The sequence below is a fragment of the Schistocerca gregaria genome, chromosome 3 (assembly GCF_023897955.1).
Source record: "Schistocerca gregaria isolate iqSchGreg1 chromosome 3, iqSchGreg1.2, whole genome shotgun sequence".
NCBI classification, from domain to species: domain Eukaryota; kingdom Metazoa; phylum Arthropoda; class Insecta; order Orthoptera; family Acrididae; genus Schistocerca; species Schistocerca gregaria.
Genome location: NC_064922.1, coordinates 853,226,977 through 853,249,497, shown reverse-complemented (window position 1 = coordinate 853,249,497; position 22,521 = coordinate 853,226,977). Strand labels below are relative to the sequence as shown.

Genomic DNA, 22,521 nt, shown 5'->3' with positions numbered 1-22,521 from the left:
TCTGGAAGGCATGCACACCAATGGTTAGAACTTTCGTGCTTCCAGTGGAACAAAACACCTTTGCATAACTGATACCATTTACTTACCTTGTGGTTTGCATTCCGGTTAAGATTTTGTATTACCCTTTTCCACCTGTTGTCTTGTTGTTGTATTATTCCCATTTGTTTACAAATTTATTGTAGTCTGATTTTTGTGTAGTACTTTGCATCAATAATGTACAGATTTCTGAATCATGTTCAGACAGTTCACTGAACTAAATCTAGTTCTTGCGGTAATCTGGATAATGCATCTGCAATAACATTCTGACTGCCCTTTATGTATATTATTTCAAAATTGAATTCCTGCAGGTACAAACACCACCTTGCTAGTCTCTGGTGTTACAGTTTACATGTCAAGAGAAAAGATAATGATTGGTGATCACAATAGACTTCAGGATTTTTACCTTAAAAAAATACTCAAATTTCTTAAATGCCCAAATTACTGCTAAACTCTCTAGTTCTGATACAGAATATGGTCTTTCCGTCTTTGATAAAGTTCTGCTGGCAAAGCTGATGACTTTGGGTACAGTTTTTCCTTCTTCTTCTTGTATCTGGAACAAACATGCCCCCGGCCCTTGAGACAAGGCGTCCGTGCTTAAACAAAAGTCTTTGGACATGTCAGGATTACTCAAAATGTTTGCTGATATTAATGCATTTTTAATTTTGGTAAAGTCCTCCTGGCATATCTCTTCTCAAAACCAAGGCTTATTCTTTCTCAACAGGTTAAGTAGGGCATTGCTATCCATAAGCTGCTGTGGTATAAATTTTTGGAAAATGGGAGTTATTCCTGGATATGCTTTCAATTGTTTTCTGTTCCTCGGGGGTGGGCAATTATGTATGACATCTAGTTTCTTTGGGTCTGGTAATATACCCTGTTCTGATACGATATGTCCTAAAAATTTCACTTGTTCTTTGCCAAAGTTAGATTTCTTTAGATTTGCTGTTACTATGTACTTTGTAAATCTCTGAAATACTTTTCTATTATACTGATGTGTCCTGCCCAAGTTGATGTGGCTACTAACACAGTGTCAACATAAATGGTAACTTTACTGAGCAATTCAGGTCCTAAGACCTTGTCTAAGGCTGATATGAATACGTCTGTGCTAATGTTTAAGCCAAAGGGTAGAACTTGAAATTCATAACTCCTGCCATTGCAGATAAATGCTGTGTATTTTCTACTCCCCTCATGTAACTTTATTTGCCAGTAAGATTTTTTAAGGTCAAGGGTGCTGAAATATTTGGTGTTATGAAATTTTAGCAATTGTTCATCTAAATTATCTGGTTTTGTTCTTACTGGTACTAGACTTTTGTTTATGCCTCTAGCATCTAAAACTAGTCATACTGATCCATCAGGTTTGCTAACTGGTAGTATTGGGCTGCAATATGGAGAAAGTGATGGCTGTATGATTCCCCATTTGCACATTCTATTAATTTCCTCCTTAACTCTTTGCCCACGGTGTAGGGTAAGACATAACACTAAATGTTTTGTGAGGATAGACATTAAGTTTATGTTGAAAAGTAAGTCAGGAAGCTCTTGTCGTTGTGTAGGATCTAGAATATTTGATTCATTCAATTTGTGTTCTGCTAATTCCTGGTTAGCTTCAGTGTCGGTCTCGTGTTCGGTATCACATTTGTTCACAAAATACATGGTGGGATATGAATACTGGTACAGTGACATGGGGTTCTGAGTTTAATTTGTCATTCCTCTTCGGTATGGTAATCAGGCTGATAGGAAATCTTTGGTCCTTCACAAAGAAATGACTTGTACCATTACCTATGTTTACTTGGGTTTTGTAGGTTCTAAGTGTGTCCATACATATCAAGTAGTTGACTATAAGTTTGTCTACTATTAAAAAATTACACTGCATAGAGAATAGTTCAATGTTCACGTTGATAAGAGCTTGATGTTTTACTAATTTGGTTTTGCTGCCTGTAGCGGTTTGTACTTTGCAGTTTTGCACTGGCAGAACGGGAAATTTATTCCATCTTTTTAATTCAGTGAAAAATGCTTCAAACATTAAATTAGTCATGGACCCTGTATCAAGTATTAACCATGTGTCCAAACCAAAAATTTTCACTCTGATTACTGCTTGCACTTGTTCTTCCTGTGTATTTCTTGCCGATTTTAGTTAATGTTGATATAGATCGTCTTTTATGTCTCCTTGTTCATCGAATCGTACGAAACATGTTTGCAAATCTGGTTTGCCCCCATTCCTTATAAGGTATATAGTATGGGGCTCAACTACGACCGATTTTGAGAGGAGAGATTGAAATTAGATTAGCTTGTGGATGGTAATTGTTTCTGTTATACGGGAAGTTTTGTTTAAATCTCTTGTTGCTATCATTTCCAGTCCCATATCCATTACCTCGGTTAATGTATCCTTGCAGTTGCATGTACCCGCTTTGCTGTGTGTTCGAGTCTGGCTTTCTGTATTGACCATTCAAGTTGCATTGTTGTGGTGTTTGACTTTCTGACAACGTACTTGTTACTACTTTCTCTTCATATATAAGGTCGATTGAATGTGAAATTGATAGAAAATATTCTGTGTCGTGCTCAGGTGTAGTAATTAAATTTTCACGAATATGTGATGCCAAATGACTTTTTAAAATTTTTAAAACATCCATATGAGAAATAGGATTCATCCAATAATGTGTTTTGTTGAGATACTTCTCAAAATATCTTTGCAAGCTACCATATTTGCTATTAAACGGGGCGGAGTTAAAAACCTCTCACCTAAGTCTCTCCTGTACAGCTTCTGACCAGTATTTGTCAAGATAAGACGGTTCAAACTGTAAATATGTGGTACAACGCTCAGCTACCTTGGTCACCCACAAAAGTACATTGCCTTGCTTAGACCCAACAACAAACCTGATCTTTTGTGCTTCCTTCCAATTCCTAGGAAACAATGTCAAAAAGCACTAATAAACACAACAGGATTCATCTTCTTACCTTCACTCATGAATGTTGGGTATTGACGGTGTCTTAATAGACCTTCATCAGCAAATGTAGTGGACAAGCTGTTTACATTTTGTACTGTGTTTGCATAGCTGTCATAATTATTTACACTTCTTGTAGGTACTGGTTCTGGTGTTATGCCATGTAGACTTACACTCTGCATTCTGTCATTACTAATGGCATTGTTTGTAGGGTTTGCATTGATCTGTGTGCATACATTACTTTGGTTTTCTGTGGCTGGTACTTTGTTTATGTGTACAACTGGTGTCTGTGTATCAGTTTCACCCGAGTAGTTGCGTATCCTGTGCTCTGTAGGTTGCAAATTGGTGATCAATTTGTTGATGATGTCATTTTCTTTTTGTTGAATAATCCTTTCAACTACATCATTGATTAATATAGATACCTTCCGTCACTACCTTTTCCGCTGTGGTACTGGTTTTGTCTAAAATACCTGCTTCAGCTTCTGAAATTACATCAGATAAATTTTCATTAATGTTGTCTCTTTCTTTTTGGTACAGACTGACTCGATTTCAAGTGATGCTACTTTTTTTAAAAGTGAGTTCATCAATAGCTATTGGTATATTTTCATAATCTTTTTGCAGTTTGTTTACTATGGTAGAGTTGTTCTTTACTGTGGAGTTAATTGTGTTTGTCTAGCTTCCAGGCTCGTGTGTGTGTCTTTCATCACTTTTATTTGCTGTTCTACTGTATCATTCTGCTCATTAAGAGTGTCTAATTTCTGTTTTATACCTGTAATGACATTGTTTACTTTGGAAAGTACATCTTGTTTTAGCTGTTTTTCCATGTCTTTAAATTTTACATTCATCTCCTCACAATTTTTGTGTGTGTCAAATCACTGATCTGTTGTGTGACTGTATCCTGAAAATCTCTTTAAACTTGTTTTTGCTCTTTTTTATGTGGTTTATGTCTTGTGTGACTATGGTAAGGTTTTGTGACAAACTGTCAAATTTTGTATATATGTTGGTTCGCAAATCGCTGTTTATATTTTTTTAGCCTGCACACAAACTGGTGTAATTGGTGTTCATACTATCCAGTTTTTGAAGTATCGCGGCAAGTGCATCATTTTGGCTGCTATTTAATGTACTTTGGTTGTTGACAAGTGTACTCTGCAAATCGACATTTGAATTTCGTATGATGGGTGACGGTAAAGTGTCACCAAAAATCATGTTATCTACACTTTCTATGTATTCCTGTGCGAACAGAATGTTGTTTGCGGAGATACATGATGTAGTTTTATCAATCATCATCAATGTATCATCAATGTTAAGTGCTCTGTGAAAGCTCACTATCACTTGTCATTTCGGTCATGTTCGTCTCTGAACTATTTAATACGACTAATTGTGGAAGACATAGCACGGGTACTTCAGATGTTCTATCCTACAATTGTACGCCATCTTGGCTCATTGCGTTTTCACCATTGTCAATAATAATGGAAACTGCTTTTTGTGCCATTTTGTTTGAATATTACAATTACAATTTTTGGAACACAGAAAATTGAAATATATTATTTTTGTGAATTTAAACTTACGATATACGTGTCGTCAAGCATTATTTAATTACTTTTATGATGCACGAAATGTTATGATACAAAAACCTCAAACTTTTCTTTCGCTAATCATTACATAAAGTTTCTGAAAAATTCACAACGGTACATTTAGGAAAGGAATGTCTAATTACTACACAGGAGACACTGCCCAGCATAGCTAAGCAAGCGGTTGTGTAGTGGTCCTACCTTTGCTGCAATGAAACAAACAATGTACTTCAAAAAATTTCTGTAAATTCCTGTTTCACTTTTGATTCCCTTTTGAGTTGGTTACTTTATCTGTAAGAATTTTTGGTTCTGGTTATTTTGCTCCCAGTCATGATGTTGCACATGAAAATTTAAAAATAATTAGTACATGCAAGTAAACTTTCATGGTTTTGCACAAATAATTATTATTATTCAGACAACACAAGTAGCTACCACACACATCTTTACAAAAAATACGTCTTCTCCACTCAAGAACCAAAGACAGAGTCCTCTATTAACAAACAAACAAACAAAAAAAAAAAAAAAAACAACTGAATGGAATTTTTTATCGTTTGTTATCTGCCTTCCGGCGAAGCAAAATATATCTTTATCAGTGCTTACTGTGACCGCGATAATAGTTATTATCATTGGTTTTAAATTGTTGTCCTAGGTTGTTGAGGCTTTTCCTTATGTACCTATACAATCTCTCTGAAGATTCAAATACAAAGGTGGAAGGATGTCACTGGATATTATTCCCTTCTTAATGTGTAAGAATTAGAGCTGGTCAACAGATCTGGAACTGATGAGTGTGTAATAGTTTCTGACTAGTGGTTTGCCTCTGGTACCACCATAGGAACCAACAAGGAACTTGGACACCAAGGGGAGTAAACTAAGGAGACTATAGGTGAACAAGAGTAGAGTCAGGCAGCAGATAAGGAGTTAGTAATCAGGGCAGGGTGAACTGGTATTTCTGGTCCTTTTGATGGAGGTTATTGGAATGCTCATTTCACAAAAAGGAACAAATAGGCTTTCACACTGTGTTTTATGGTATGCTTTAAGTGACACATAAACCAGCATTTTACCTGAGAATACTTTTGCACATGTATTCACAAAATATTTTGGCTTTGAGCTTTGTGGCCAAGTTCTGAACTTCAAATCCAATGCTCTTGCGTTTACTCTCCATTTGGCCAAGGACACCCCTGTCCCAGCCCCCCTGTGTCATGTGGTCCTTGTTTCGTCTTTGTCAATGATTTATTACCGCTTACTTTGCAAATTGCACTGTGTGAGAGTGTCCACACCAAAGTGTAGATATCATTAGAACTACTTGGGTAAGTCATTCCAGACGTCAGAAGAAGGCAGTGGCATACCACAACCAACTGGACCATGCTTAGCACAGCACTGTAATGTTCAAACCAACCTTCAGGATAAGGACAGCTTTATTTTTCTTGCGTCAAAACAAATATCAGATGTATAACAGTTGTTTTAAAAAGCAGAGAAACAAATTTTTTTGCAAGGCCAAAACAAGTCTTGCAATAACTCCAGCACCCTGGACCATATATGTATACTCGCACTTCGTCTACTGCTATTTTGGACGGACATTTTACTTGGCAAACATTGGTTGGTTTGAGACCTTGCACTTACTAAATAAACATCCATTTTAGTTGCAGCTCTGGCTGCCTCTTTTTGCATCAGAATTCGAAACAAATCTGATTTTTACATTACTCAAAGTTTATTGAGTGAAGTGTGTTATATTCCATGCCATTTTCACATATCTGCATCAAAACTCCAAACTAAAAGTGAACATTTTTTTTCTGTTATTTCTTTCCCTGCTTTCAGAGAATGGGTTTGATTAATTTCTTGATAGCATTGCAGAAGACTGAATATGATTCTGTGGATGCCTTAAGCAAAACGTTATCTCCTGCACAGTTTAATATGTATTCAAGCTGGTCTGAAGAGAAAGCTATATTCACTTCTTTAAGTGAAATACTTATAGAAAGAAACCGTAAAAATTACTTAGTTGACATAATCTGTGTTCTCTTGTATTCTTTTGAAGGTGTAGATCATAATTGTCTGGTATTCACTGGAATCTGGGATATAACCAAATGTTTAGCATTGAACAGCCTCCACAGAAAATTTAACCAATTCTGTTACTCTTAGGACTACAGCTAGAGTGCGCGCTGAATACCTTGGCCAGTAGGTGCACAGCCAGCAGGGTACCCGTAGGTAGTGGTGGGGGTTACTGCCCGTGTTGTAGTGGAAATGCGGAGTGCTGGAGGAGAAGTGGCATTAAAAACTGAAGCCTACACTCATATTTTTGTAAATATTAAGTAGGTCCTATCCACACCCACACTTGCACGGTGACCATTTAAAAAGGTCTGTCACCTCTGCTTTGGTTAGGGTTAGTATCTAAAAAGAATTCCACAAAAAATTCAGAGGTTTATTTTTGCCTGACTTTCTAGCAATTTGTAACGTTCAGTGAAGCATCATGAGTGGTGATTTTTGAGTAAAACCTACACATTTCTCTGGTTGCCATCTTAAAATTTGCTTCTTTTGCCAAAACACTGTGGAGTTTACTCAGTTTCGTCTCACTAACATTTTATGCAGACACAATTGTAAGTTTATTAGGTGAGGAATTGAGGAAAAGTAAAGTCAGCATCTTATGAAAAAGCACATCCTTGGTACAAAAGAACACGTAATATCTTCACTTATGTTGTTCCAAAATCCGCAGCATTTCTCGTTACACCAGCTGTCATTGGCCCTTAAAAATTACATTTTTCATTGAAAAAATCTGTAGCTAGTGGAATAAGTTGGTAGATAATGAAGTTTTCCATAATAGTGGTGTGGCAAAATACTCTCTTCTTTGTATGCTATTATTTGCCAAAATCTCATTTTAATATCTGAAACCATTTTGAAATATGAGGAATTAGGTGGATATTTCACTCTGGGTTTATCCCTGTTGCAGCATAATCACAAATGAGTGTGCTATGTCAGTTCAGTTTTCTCGAGATAGGTGACAGATAGACACCTCTACCCAAATCTGAAGAAAAATTCAATATGTTAGCAAAATTTTATATGCAGCAAAATATTTTGTAAACAGTGTACGAAAAGACAGTGTGCTACTTACCGTAAAGAAGACAGGCACAATTAAGACACTTAAATAAAGCTTCCACCCACAGCCTTCATCAGTAAAAAAGACACACACACACACACCTGCCAACTCCAGCATCTCAGGCCGGAATGCATTGGCATTGGCATAGGAATTGGCATTCGAGCCCTAGATGCTAGAGTTGGCGGTCATGTGTGCATGAGGTGTGACTGCTTGTGTGTGTGATAGGTGGGTGTCTCTCTTTTACTGATGAAGGCTGTGGCCGGAAGCTTTATATAAGTGCCTTGTAATTGTGCCTGCTGCAACTTGACGTGTCTTCTTTATGGTAAGTAGCATTCTGTCTTTTCCTGCATTGTCTATATTCCTTCCTGGAGTTTCCATTGTTCAAACATATTATATAATATGCACTGCACACAAAATCATAGCCGCCTATATTTTTCACAGCAAACTTTTCCAAATCTTGCACATTGTCTTACTTCTAAGTAAATATCACAGTAACTATGACAGTTAGAAAATTTAAGGGTCCATCATCATGAATCTGAACTACAAAGCTATAAATAAAGTAAAAATGAAGTTCTTTCCAAATAGTTTCTGCAAAATTGTTTGACAAATATTGCAAGGCATGTACCTCAGTTCTGTTATCAACAATTGGCCGAAAACTGCCAAACATTTGTCTGCCTCCCATTCTGAACAAACAAATCTACCACAAAATATCAACAGAGCATGCAGGGGGACCAGAACAAACATGTTGCCCACCAACCATATCCTAAACATGTTCAGTGGGTGTCATGTTAGGCAAAAGAACAGGCCAGAGAAGCAATGAAACTTGTTATTCTCCAAAGAAGGCTGGCACATTCTTCACAACATATAACAGTGTATTGTTCTGCTGAAAGCTGAAGTCACTTTTTGTAGCCAGTGGGACCCCAAATCGTCACACTTAGCACTTGTCCTCTGTGGAGGTCTACAGTGCAGTCTGTCCGAATGTGTTCACCATGGTTCTGTTTAAATTGTAAGTGGCCACCTCTGCAGACAAATTGAAGATGAACTTGTCTAAAAACACTACATTTAGCCACTCAGCATGCCTGCGACAGTATCCACATGTCAATCACAGCTAGAGGTGTTGGTGGTTTCTGGTCAGTGGAAACCGACGAAATGGTATGCGTGCCACCTGTCCAGGCCTCTGCAGACAGTGGTGAACTGTCAACACAGCCATGCCCACACCTGTTGTATTACTCCACCGTCAAGCCAGCTCTGTAATCGTAGCTATTTGGTCGATTATGGCGATGTGGAAAAGATGTTGGTCATTCCACGCTCTGGTCACATTGTGTAACTCAGTACCCATTATCACTGTGCACAACCCTCTTATATATGCTGATTCCAGACACATATCTCTGTCATAGCAACATGTAGTGTATGAGCAACAGTGCCATGGGACAACAAACCTGTTTCCTGGAAGACAGTCATTCTGCGCCATTCGAACTTGTTCACATTCTGATATTGTTTCCTTTCATGACTTGAGGCACTTTCTTGCATGGTTCCACTTCCTAAGACAGTTCCGTACCAATTGAGCATTGCATGACACCAAGCTAACTGGTAACTCAACAGAGGGTGCTGCTAGGCATAAGTGTGCATCATCTTTCTACAATCTGAATCGCCTTTTATGGTTCCAGTGTTTTACACTTCTTCTAATTTTGGACTCACTCGGACCATTCCTTCTGGGGGTTGCTGTTTTCACAGACAGTAGTGTATTTCATTAAGAAATCCTCAGTCCAGTCACAAGTTTCTTTCTACGCCACATATGATTGTACTTTCACTAGTAAGTGTTTGTGTGGTACTGAGGCAATAGCATCATGAAATGTTGTATCCATCTGATTACCATGACCCATGGCCTTCATGAAGTTGTGTGAGAAAAATAGAAGTTGGGTTTCATATTCGCATGGGGAGGGGGGGGGAGTTCTTTCTCTTCAATAAATCTTATTATATTTGAACTCGGAATATGTTCTACAATTCTACAACCAGTGTGTGTCAAAGGCACTGCTTGTTAGTTTTGTGGTTGACTACTACTCACTGTGCTTTGTTCCAATTGCCAGGCACAATTTTGCTTGAGGAATCTAAATGCCGTCTTTAAGAAATTGTTCATGCGGGAGAATAATACAAAACCATCTTTTGACCATTGGACAAAGTCTGGTGTGGGCAACCTAGTATTAGTATTAAGTATCCCTGCCATAGAGATAAAACTGAAAAAGTTCAAAACAAATCAGTTACTAGGTCTGGATGGAACCCCAGTTTAGTTTTACAAAGAGTATGCTATGGCATTGCTCCTTGCTTAGAGTCCATATATCATGAACCTCTCGCACAGCCCAGTCCCAAGCACCTGGAAATATGCAGAGGTGACTCCTGTATACTCTGAAGAGCCAAAGAAATTGCTACACCTGCCAGATTTCGTTCGGACTCCTGTGAGCAAGCAGAAGTGCCACAATACTGTTTAGCAAAAGTGACAAAAAGCAGATTACAGAGTACCTGATGGCTCAACACAAAAGTTTTGTCTCAAGTACAGATAGTGTTGAGGATCAGTGGACAAAGTTCAAAACCATCATATAATATGCATTAGATGAGTATGTACCAAGCAAGATCGTAAGAGATGGGAAAGAGCCACCGTGGTACAACAACCGAGTTAGAAAACTGCTGCGGAAGCAAAGGGAACTTCACAGCAAACATAAACATAGCCAAAGCATTGCAGACAAACGAAAATTACGCGAAGCGAAATGTAGTGTGAGGAGGGCTATGCGAGAGGCTTTCAATGAATTCGAAAGTAAAGTTCTATGTACTGACTTGGCAGAAAATCCTAAGAAATTTTGGTCCTATGTCAAAGCGGTAGGTGGATCAAAACAAAATGTCCAGACACTCTGTGACCAAAATGGTACTGAAACAGAGGATGACAGACTAAAGGCCGAAATACTAAATGTCTTCTTCCAAAACTGTTTCACAGAGGAAGACTGCACTGTGCTTCCTTCTCTAGATTATCGCACAGTTGACAAAATGGTAGATATCGAAATAGACGACAGAGGGATAGAGAAACAATTAAAATCGCTCAAAAGAGGAAAGGCCGCTGGTCCTGATGGGATACCAGTTCGATTTTACACAGAGTACGTGAAGGAACTTGCCCCCCTTCTTGCAGCGGTGTACCGTAGGTCTCTAGAAGAGCGAAGCGTTCCGAAGGATTGGAAAAGGGCACAGGTCATCCCCGTTTTCAAGAAGGGACGTCGAACAGACGTGCAGAACTATAGACCTATATCTCTAACGTCGATCAGTTGTAGAATTTTGGAACACGTATTATGTTCGAGTATAATGTCTTTTCTGGAGACTAGAAATCTACTCTGTAGGAATCAGCATGGGTTTCGAAAAAGACAGTCGTGTGAAACCCAGCTCACGCTATTCGTCCACGAGACTCAGAGGGCCTTAGACACGGGTTCACAGGTAGATGCCGTGTTTCTTGACTTCCGCAAGGCGTTTGACACAGTTCCCCACAGTCATTTAATGAACAAAGTAAGAGCATACGGACTATCAGATCAATTGTGTGATTGGATTGAGGAGTTCCTAGATAACAGACCGCAGCATGTCATTCTTAATGGAGAGAAGTCTTCCGAAGTAAGAGTGATTTCAGGTGTGCCGCAGGGGAGTGTCATAGGACCGTTGCTATTCACAATATACATAAATGACCTGGTGGATGACATCGGAAGTTCACTGAGGCTTTTTGCAGATGATGCTGTGGTGTATCGCAAGGTTGCAACAATGGAAAATTGTACTGAAATGCAGGAGGATCTGCAGCGAATTGAGGCATGGTGCACGGAATGGCAATTGAATCTCAATGTAGACAAGTGTAATGTGATGCAAATACATAGAAAGATAGGTCCCGTATCATTTAGCTACAAAATAGCAGGTCAGCAACTGGAAGCAGTTAATTCCATAAATTATCTGGGAGTACGCATTAGGAGTGATTTAAAATGGAATGATCATATAAAGTTGATCGTCGGTAACGCAGATGCCAGACTGAGATTCATTGGAAGAATCCTAAGGAAATGCAATCCGACAACAAAGGAAGTAGGTTACTGTACGCTTGTTCGCCCACTGCTTGAATACTGCTCAGCGGTGTGGGATCCGCACCAGATAGGGTTGATAGAAGAGATAGAGAAGATCCAATGGAGAGCAGCGCGCTTCGTTACAGGATCATTTAGTAATCGCGAAAACGTTACGGAGATGATAGATAAACTCCAGTTGAAGACTCTGCAGGAGAGACGCTCAGTAGCTCCGTACGGGCTTTTTTTAAAGTTTTGAGAACATACCTTCACCGAAGAGTCAAGCAGTATACTGCTCCCTCCTACACATATCTCGCGAAGAGACCATGAGGATAAAATCAGAGAGATTAGAGCCCACACAGAAGCATACCGACAATCCGTCTTTCCACGTACAATACGAGACTGGAATAGAAGGGAGAACCGATAAAGGTACTCAGGGTACCCTCCGCCACACACCGTCAGGTGTCTTGTGGAGTATGGAGGTAGATATAGATGTAGATGTAGAACACGACGTAGCATGGACTCGACTAATGTCTGAAGTAGTGCTGAAGGGAATTGATGCCATGCATCCTGCAAGGCTATCCATAAATCTTTAAGAGTACAAGGGAGTGGAGATCACTTCTGAACAGCATGTTGCAAGGCATCCCAGGTATGATCAGTAATGTTCAGGTCTGGAGAGTTTGGTGGCCAGTAGACGTATTTAAGCTCAGTGTTCCTGGAGCCACTCTGTAGTGATTATGGACGTGTGGACTGTCACATTATCCGTCTGTAATTGCTCAAATCTGGAATGCACAAAGGACATGAATAGACACAGGTGATCAGACAGGATGCTTACTTATGTGTCACCTGTCAGAGTCCTCTCTAGAAGTAGGGGGCGGGTCCCATATCACGCCAACTGCACACGCCCCACACCATTATGGAGCCTCTACCAGCTGGAACAGTCCCCTGCTGACATGCAGGGTTCATGGATTAATGAGGTTGTCTCCATACCTGTACACATCCATACACTCGATACAATTTGAAACGAGACTCGTCTGACCAGGCAACATGTTTCCAGTCACCAACAGCCCAAAGTCAGTGTTGACAGGCCCAGGCAAGGGATAAAGCTTTGTGTCCTGCAGTCATCAAGGGTAGATGAGTGGACCTTCGGCTCTGAAAGCCCATATTGATGATGTTTCATTGAATGGCTCGCTGATACTTTTTGATGGCCCAGGATTGAAATCTGCTGCAATTTGCCGAAGATTTGCACTTCTGTCACATTAAATGGCTCTCTTCAGCCATCGTTGGTTGCATTCTTGCAGGATCTTTTTCCAACCACAGTGATGTCAGAGACTTGATGTTTTACCGGATTCCTGATATTCAGATTATGAGAAATGTTTGCCTTAAAGGGGATATTACTGCAAAAATTTGTAGAAATAACAAACATAGTTTACAACAGATGCTATAATATGAACTACATGTTTTGCAGTAGTTGTTAATATTCAATCCACAACACACACACATGCACACATCAATTAAAGAAAATTGTGAAACAACTGGAACAGCATATTTAGTTTAAATTCTAGATTATAGTGTTTGACTTACAAAGTCCATTTATCTGACATATGTGATCTCGCTCATACACAAAAGAAAAATGGGAAGGCATTATATATATGCAAATAAATATATGAAATGCATGGGTTGTGCAGTTTGCTGATTAGTGATAAAGGTGGAAAAGGTTAACACTGTAGCATCAGTCTATTCCATTCCAGAGAAAAATCATGGAGCAGTAACAAAGCCCTTCTTTCACTGGTGGGAGTTAGTTCATTACCATAGCGATGTGGATGCCTTCTTCCTCAGAAATTCACAACCTTTTTCCCCACAGCCTACAAGTATTAAACCGTCTGCAGCCTTTTCCGCTCTTTCTTATCCCACTTTGCCGCTTCATCCCATTCTCTCTGTTCTCCCCCTCACTCCGTCCCTGAGAACTCTTCTCCCCATGCTGTCTATCAACCCGCCACATAACTGATCTATTCCCTCCTCTTGATATCTGTCCCCTTTAACCCATCTAATCTTTTTTTGTATCAATTACCTGTGTTTCCTCTTCAAGTGGAACAGCATTCAAATCTGTATCCAGCTATCCTATACGGATGTTTCTCTGTTGCATCAGTGAAATGCCTGAGATTTTTCATAGGTTGTCTGTGAGTGTAGCTTCTAGGTTATGGTGTTTTTTATGACTTAGACTATTCTGTCTTCGTACAGAATATTTTCTTTTTTTCTTTTTCAGCTTAAGCCTTTAAGTTTTAATTTTTAACAGAAGAATAAAATATTGTGTCTGAAAGCAGGGTATTACTAGTAAAAGAACACCTCATGTTAATTATAACTTTTCTCCCTTTTCTTTTCCGTAAACATCTTAGCCTTCATTCTATAGTATAAAGGGTCTTCATGCCATTATTTGGTCCTGATCACAGTAAATAATTATCAGTTTCACTCAGTAATAGCTACATCCTAATCTTCATACTCAAATATTCTTACTTAGAATCATACTTAAAATAATAAAAAAAATCGTTTAAAGAGCTGCTTCAGCTTGAAAAAATACTCTAATTGCAGTAAATATAGTAGGAAAACGTGAGCCATTTAGGAAAACAATTACAAGTATATATTTTTCTACCCATTATCCTTGTTATTGTGTTCTGTATTTCAGTTATTACACTTGTTTTACCTTGTTGTAGATCCCATGTAAATGTGATGATTATCTTTCAGTATAAAGTTGGCAATCAGTTTTGATGGAAATCATGCTCCTTGTGGATTTAAAACGTACATCATTGTTTAATGGCAGAAATAGTGTGAATATTCTCAATACTTTTAATGCTTTTCTTATTTGCCAGCAGAAAAATATGGTATTTCTGGTTTTTGTTTGCAAGCATGAGCAGTCAGAGTGAAGAACACCAGCTTGTGATGTGGGCCCTTGTGTTTTACCTGCTGGAGACAGTTGAGGAAACGATGGCTGAGACGGAAGTAGCACCAGCAGTTCTGCAGTTGGTACTCACTCTTGCTGCAACAAACAACTTACCTTCGTTGCTGCATGTTGCCTTGTTACAGGTTTGTTTATGATATGTGATTACAGATATATATGGTTTTCCTGATATGCAGCATCCTTAACAACAGATCTTATAGAGAGGATAATTTTTCTTTGAAGCTCAGTATCTTCTTGTTTATTGTGATGAATTTACATTGTTTGTGGCATTACCGTGCAGCATAGGAGAAGTTGTTAGGGATGCACAATCAGTTTGCTCTTAATCTGTTTGTAATCATGGTCATGTATCACATGAGAGACTAACCACTGCCCAATCCAGTATGTTACAGGTGGATTGACCATTTTTCTCCCTCTTAAAGTAAAGTTAGTGGCATTTTTAGCTGTGAGATTGTACAGTATATGCATTGAGTGGTCGTGCCCATTGGGCCTTCAATGACTGGGTGATTTGTAGCTGTGCTCGGATGAATAGACACTGATGAAAGACTGTTGTTCATAATATGTTGATTAAACAATGCTTAGTTGGTGTGATTTAATTATATGTTTTTTTTTTTCTTTTAGTCCTTCAGTGATTATGTGAATGTAAAAGTAATGCCTAATTTTTCATACTGAATGAGCTGAAACTTAAATAGATTCACAAAGGCAGAACAAAGCTGCTAAGTGTACTAAAATGGTAGATTTCAAGACTGACCATAATATCTACTTGGCCAATAAAATATTGCTGCATTTTTTAATGCTTATGTATTTTTTCTTTTAATAAAAATGTATTTGTTGACAGGGCCTTGAGAGGTTGGTGGTATCCAGAGCAGTGACAGGGAAAATAAGTGAACAAGTAACAAAATTAGCTGTGGAGAGGCTGCATCACTCCAATCCCAGCATTTCTCTGCCAGCTTTGCAGCTTCTACTGTCCTGCATGTATACATGTAAGAGAAATTATAAATTATTCCTTTGTAACACACTTATCAGCTACACAAATACTGTTAAAATAAAAATATCATCATATAACAATGGAAACTCCAGGTAAGAATATCAACAGTGTAGAAAAAGCAGATTGCTACTACTTCTTGAAAGGGAAGGTATATAAAAAAATCTACAACACAGATATGGACACCCGTGTGGCACCCTTGTGTGCCAACCTTTGTAAAGGAGACCTTCCTAGCCTACCAAAACGTGAAACCCCTAGTTTGGTTTAGGTTCATGATCTGAACTCGTGACCAATACAACCTAGCTCCATTCCTTCGCAACCTCAACCCCTTCTCTCTCAGCTGCTTTGCATGGTCCTCCTCAACCCAGTGTGTCATCTTCCTAAATGTTGACCTCCCACTCTCTGATGGCTCCATCCACACCACTGTCCACAGCTGTCATCCCTTTCACATTAAAAAATCCCCCCCCCCCCCCCCCCTCCCATACAGCCAGGCCACCTAGAGATGATGTGACCAAACCTCCCTTCTGTAGTATACTGTGGGTCTTGCGAAGGCCTTCACAGACAGGCACTATTTCCCAGACCTAGTCCACAAACAGATCTCCCGTGTCATTTCCCCTCACACTCCTAATCCTCCCACCAACCCCAAGAATCAGCCACAAAGTAGCGTCCTCTTTGTCGCCCAGTACCACCCTAGACTGGAACAACTGAACCACATGGGAAAAAATAATAAAGCAAATAATTAAATCTAATAAGAATAGGCTGCTTCTTACAAATTAACTTAATATCACCTAAAACTGTCCTTCATTGAACACATTACATAAGATAGCATTAAACTACCTCCCTTAGTATCAAAAACTCATGTGCATCACACACCTTATTGTAAAAAGGTAATCTAAGCAAGCTAATGGGTTCATACCCCATTTATACAGATATCAATCCTCTCCTTTTTAAAGACCAACAACTCACAAAACTTCTCTTCCTATCAACAGTAATGATAGGAACAATCCTGGCCATTTCGTCAAATTCCTGGTTTGTAGTTTGAATAGGACTAGAGATTAACTTACTTTCAGGCAAAATTTTTCAATTATCTACATCTAATAACCAGAACCCATCATTTTCTATATCTTGTTCTGGGGTTATGTAGGTGTCAAATTCTATATCTAACCAAATTCCCTCTTGATTTTGCTGAAGGAGAATCTGAATTATTTTCAGGATTTAATATTGAGTATGGTGTAGACTGTTTTACTTTGATTTTTTGGGCAGAATATAGTAGAATTGTTTTTATTAGTTTATTATTTGTTTTAAGACCCCTTACCACGAGGATCTCATCCCTATGGAAGACCCAACGACAAGATCCGCCCAATCCACCCACGCAGCACTTCCTTTTCCGATACTTTCACAATTGTATCCTACCCTATCAGAGGTTGGGCCACCTATGATGGCAGCCATGCCATTTACTACTTCTGCTGCAATCACTGAACAGCCTTTTATATTGATATGACCACCAGTATAGACGGCCACCACCAAACTTCAAAGTAAACCATCCTGTGGACATGCAGCTCAACATAACATACCTGATATCAATGGCTGCATCACTACCAGAGACATCTGGATCCTTCCCTCCATCGCCAGTTTTTCTGAACTATGCAGATTGAAGTTATTCTTACAGCATGTTCTCCATTCCCATAATTACCCTGATTTAGGTTTTCTGTGAATTCCCTAGATCGCTCCAGGCAAATGCCGGGATTGTTCCTTTAAAAGGGCACAGCTGATTTCCTGCCCTACCCATGACACAATCTGAGGCTGTGCTCCATCTCTAATGACCTCGATGTCAATGAGACACTCAACCCAATCTTCCTTTTTGTAATTATTCCGGCCTCAACTTACGCTAACATAATATCCGCACACCCTCCACCCAACAGTTTCCATCCCCCTCTGTCCTATCATCTCCTTTCCATTCTCATCTCCCACCCTGTTTATTTGCCATCCTGTGCCAATGTACCCACCCATTCTTTCCTTTTTTCCTCATCTCCCTGGCACTGCAACCTTCTGATGCTGCATCTGTTGGTCTCTCCACACTTCACTAGACGTCATCCATTTCTCCCCCCACCCGTACATTACTGTCCCTTTCTCTTCTCTGTTCCCTTCAGATTGCTGCTTGCATCCTACGTGATAATTGCATTCTGGCCCAATACGCTGGAGTTGGTGGACATGTGTGCATGATATGTGCTTGCTTGTGTGTATGAAAGGTTTGTATTTCTCTTTTGTTGATGAAAGCTGTCGCTGAAAACTTTATGCAGATGTCTTTTAATTATGCTTGCAACTTAATGTGTCTTCTTTAGAGTAAATAGTGATTTGTCTTTTCCTACATGGCAAATATTATTATCTGTAAATCTTAGCTTATCACTTTCTTTTATACAAACATTAATATCCTTGCAAATTGTCTGTTTTCTTCTGTCTTGGACTCTTCAGCTGGTGTTTGTGTGATGATTTTTTCTTACATTTCACCAAGACAAGTGACCAGTATTGTCAAATATTCATCCTTCATTACTGGTAGAGGATGAAACATTGATAATTCGAGTCACTTGTGATGGTAAAACATCAGCAACATCATAGAACAAACATTGTCACAAAAACTGAGACAGAAGCCGACAGGCAATTTGTCGACAAGCAGCCATGAGAACTGTAATAGTTTTGTATTAATATGTTTACTCACTGCATATGTAAGAAATAAAATAGTACATGAAATTGTTATTTGTCATTACTTATTGACTTAAGAAGGAAAATACGTCTTAGGCGGACAGTTGTTTGAACAGACAGTAACTTCAGCAAGTACTTGTCATGCACTAACATTATGTTACCCAGACATGCATAACATGATTATGGATTCAAAATTGGTGTGTGTCTGTGTAGGATCATCTGCCAGAGATTAGGAATGTACTGCAAAACTTTGTTCGTTGTTAGCACATTGTAGACTGCAGTATTATTTGGATATTGCTACAATTTATGGTTTACAGAAAGTCAGGGCTCTAATATGTCTCTTCTACAGGAATGAGTCTTATTAAATGAAATGTAACAGGCATCAAAAACTTATTGGCTTGGGCAGGATGCATTGTATAATGGTAAAAGGGTTTGCTTGACCTGTGCTCTAGGTTTTTAAGAGTGCTGTGCTTTAGGGTGGCTCTTAGCTCAGATAATACAGTCCATGAAGTTACAATTTTTGTAAGGCATGTTGATAAGAAAATCATGCATTCTTTTAAAAATTTGTTTTCTTTGGAAAAAATCGCTCTTTTTGCCCTGGAAACTAACTTACAAAAATATTTTGATACAACATAAAGCACATAGTACTTCTGTTTTAGTTGTATGTAAATTATTTATTGTACTCATTCATGAGTTTTACACATCCTTCAGGTCAGTCATTCACGAAATTCAGTTAAATGACTAGGTGCATTGATGCAGCCTTCATCTTTGTGCCACTACTATGAAGTATCTACCTTGAGGAACTTCTCCATTGTGCAAAACTTGGCAAGGAGAGGAACTTCTAATCAACTAGAAATTGTTCAGTCCCATTATGGATAATTACTGGGATTTGATTGATTCTTATTTGAACACTTCCAACATTTTTGTCTGATGATTCTGCTTCATGGTACCTTCACCATTTCCATTTTTGAATGAGAAGACAAATTAGGATCAAACATGACAATACACGAAGCAGATGCACAAATTTTTCAGTTTGAATAAATACACTTAAGATACATGATGATTGAGAACCTGATATTTATACTGTTTTGAAAGAGTACTATGTTTTGACTTCAAAAAGCCATGGAGCAATAAATACCTCATCTTCTCTGAGAATAATGGTCACTACAAGAGGTCTTTTTCTAAAAAGTTGTCAATTAAAAAAAAAGCCATGCGCCCGCCCGCCCACGCACACACACACACACACACACACACACACACACACACACACACACACACACCTCTAAAGTGCTTGTAGTTAACACTGTTGTATTATAAACTAATCCATTAACACACTGAAAACCCTATTCAGTGAAAGTTTATAGACAACTTTGCCCATATTTTACCATAGTAAGTTAAAAGACCTAATGATGTGTAAAATTAACAGTTTTGATGTGGAGTAGATTTATTTTCCTTTTACTTTCAAATATGTTTGTGTGTAAAATTTATGTTGTAAGTACATAAACACCAAGTTACTTATAACTAGGTGCACTGACAAAATCTTCACGTATGAACCTTCGACAGTTGTCCAGCTAATTTTTCTAGAGGCCTTCATTGTTGACAAAAGCTTCTAATTTTGTTATGCTATTTCACAAATTTAGTGTGGGCATTCTTGTTTGTTCCAAGTAAATCTTTAGTTCCCCTACAGATCATGTGGAACATTGATGCACATTTGTTTCACATATGGCAGTTTGCTTCTAGTTATTTCATGCGACTGATACCTGAATGAATAAATGATCTCCAGTTAATTAACTGAAGCTATTATACTTACACCCCTTGTAATTGTAAGTGAAAGAGTACTGGGGTAATCCAGATTTGGCAATCAAAAGTAATAGATTGTCTCTCTCTGTCTCTCTCTCTCTCTCTCTCTCTCTCTCTCTCTCTCTCTCTCTCTCTCTTTCTCTCTCTCTCTCTCTCTCTCTCTCTCTCTCTATTTCTGCACCTATCTACCTGACTTGGAGGTACTGACACATCACATCACCTGACCATTTCTAGCTGTGAAATGTGTACACGCTCAGTTAATCCTCGAACAGGAGTGCCGATTTTCATAACACAAACGTGTGCATGGTGTACTTTGTACATCTGTAAAGGATTGCTATTTTTGTGTTACCAAGGTAAAAATGTATGAGCAAAATTACAGTTTAATCTTGATTTAATTAAACAATGGTACGGTAAACTTACACGTGCAAAATTGCTGTGTAAGCAAGCAGACTTTTGTTATATCACTATGTTGCTGTGTTAAGTGTTATCCCACAGTAACGATGCACTTGAAGTATTAAATGGACCAGTTCCATCAGATCCCAGCTGAAAGCATATTCAATTACTAATTGTCTCATGGTCAACTGACTCACTGAGTCATTGTGCCACTAGCTCGGAATCAGGGTCCCTTCCTTGTATGGATCGTAAATTTTTTTTCAACTAGCTTATTGTTTATTTCAATTACTTCTGCTCATAGCACAATTATCACTGTGTGAGCTGAAGCACACAATTGTAAAGCAACAGTGGAATGGTACAAGAAAATGTTATTTGTGGGTGGTGCACTTTGTACACAGGCGCGCCCACTCAAAGGTTAAAGTGAGTGAGCAAAGCAACATGTCCACATTAGGTAATGAAGGTATTTATCATACAGAAATAATATTTTACAAAGTTCATTGTTTTCTTTTTCTCTGATTTTTCTGATTATAATAGCCCAGGGCCATTCCTTCCTCTTATGTTACAGAGCTGATATTACACACAGCTCATTTGTTCATGGAAACAAACCAAACTTGGGGGTAGCCCAAAAAAATTATTGAATATTTTAAACTGTTGTGTATAAGAGGTGCTCTATATTATTATTATTATTATTATTATTATTATTATTATTATTGTAGCTGACCATTGCTGCTACTTACTTCGAGACAACATACACTGATCAGCCGAAAAATTATGACCGTTACCCACTGCAACATTGGATGCCACTTAGTAGCTTTGCAAGCACATGACGTGGTAAAAAATGTATGTAAGTGGAGCAGACACAGATGGGGGATCACCCTAGTGAAGATATGGGCTGCAAATGGGGAAATCCATCAAGATAAGTGACTCTGACAAAGGGCAGATTATTATTAGGCAGAGCCTGTGAATAAATATTTAAAAAATGGTGAATGTTCCCATGCTATTGTCATCAGCATTTACTGAAAGAGGTACAAAGGTTGTGAAACTACCACTAGGCGCTGAGTGGTTGGACAGTCCATGAATCTTCACAGTACGTGCCTGCTCTGTAAAGTAGGTTAGATGGTGATCTATGGCACCTCTGTCAAAAGAGCACAGTGCTGGCGCACAAGCCGGCTGCGGTAGCCGTGCGGTTCTGGCGCTGCAGTCCGGAACCGCGGGACAGCTACGGTCGCAGGTTCGAATCCTGCCTTGGGCATGGGTGTGTGTGATGTCCTTAGGTTAGTTAGGTTTAAAAATTCTAGGGGACTTATGACCTAAGATGTTGAGTCCCATAGTGCTCAGAGCCATTTGAACCATTTGCTGGCACACACACATGTTTCAGAGCACACCATTCATCATACATTATTGAACATGGAGCTCCGCAGCAGACCATCCCTCCTTGTTCACATGTAGACCCCAATGACATCGTCAGTTATGATTGCAATGGATGCTAGACCACTGGGATTCGACCATCGATCCATGGAAACTTGTTGGCTCTTTGGATGAATCATATTTTTGCTACACTAGGTCAATGGTTGCCTCCTGCCACAGATGGAGGCTGCTGGGAGCAGGATTTTGCTATGTGAGACATTCTCCTATGCTTGCATGGTACCTGTGGTTATAATCAATCCCTTCATGTTTGATGCCATCTCCGACAGTGATGTCATCTTTCAGCAGTATAACTGTCCATGTTTCGGAGCCAGAACCACGCTACAGTGGTTTGCAGGCGGATCATTATAGTGAACTCACGTTGATGTCTTGGCTACCAAACTTGTCTGATGTAAATCTATGAAACCCATCTGGGTTGCTATCAGGCACCATCACTGTGTATGAATCAGCCTGTTATTTACATGAAATACATGACCTGTTTGTAGACGTCTATAGTGCATTTAAAATTAGTTGCGACTTTCGATTTTTGACTGACCAGAGTGGGACACGATGCCATTC

The 22,521-nt window shown here is 39.0% G+C and overlaps 1 protein-coding gene across 2 annotated transcripts in view; it reads left to right on the top strand.

Moving 5' to 3' along the window:
- Positions 1-22,521, top strand: part of LOC126354803 (huntingtin) — a 472,584-nt gene that overhangs the window by 420,428 nt on the left and 29,635 nt on the right. For both annotated transcript variants that reach the window (XM_050004721.1, XM_050004723.1), the window contains exons 47-48: positions 14,611-14,788; positions 15,499-15,643. In XM_050004721.1, coding sequence (XP_049860678.1) covers positions 14,611-14,788; positions 15,499-15,643 — 323 coding nt within the window. The remainder of the gene's footprint in view (positions 1-14,610; positions 14,789-15,498; positions 15,644-22,521) is intronic.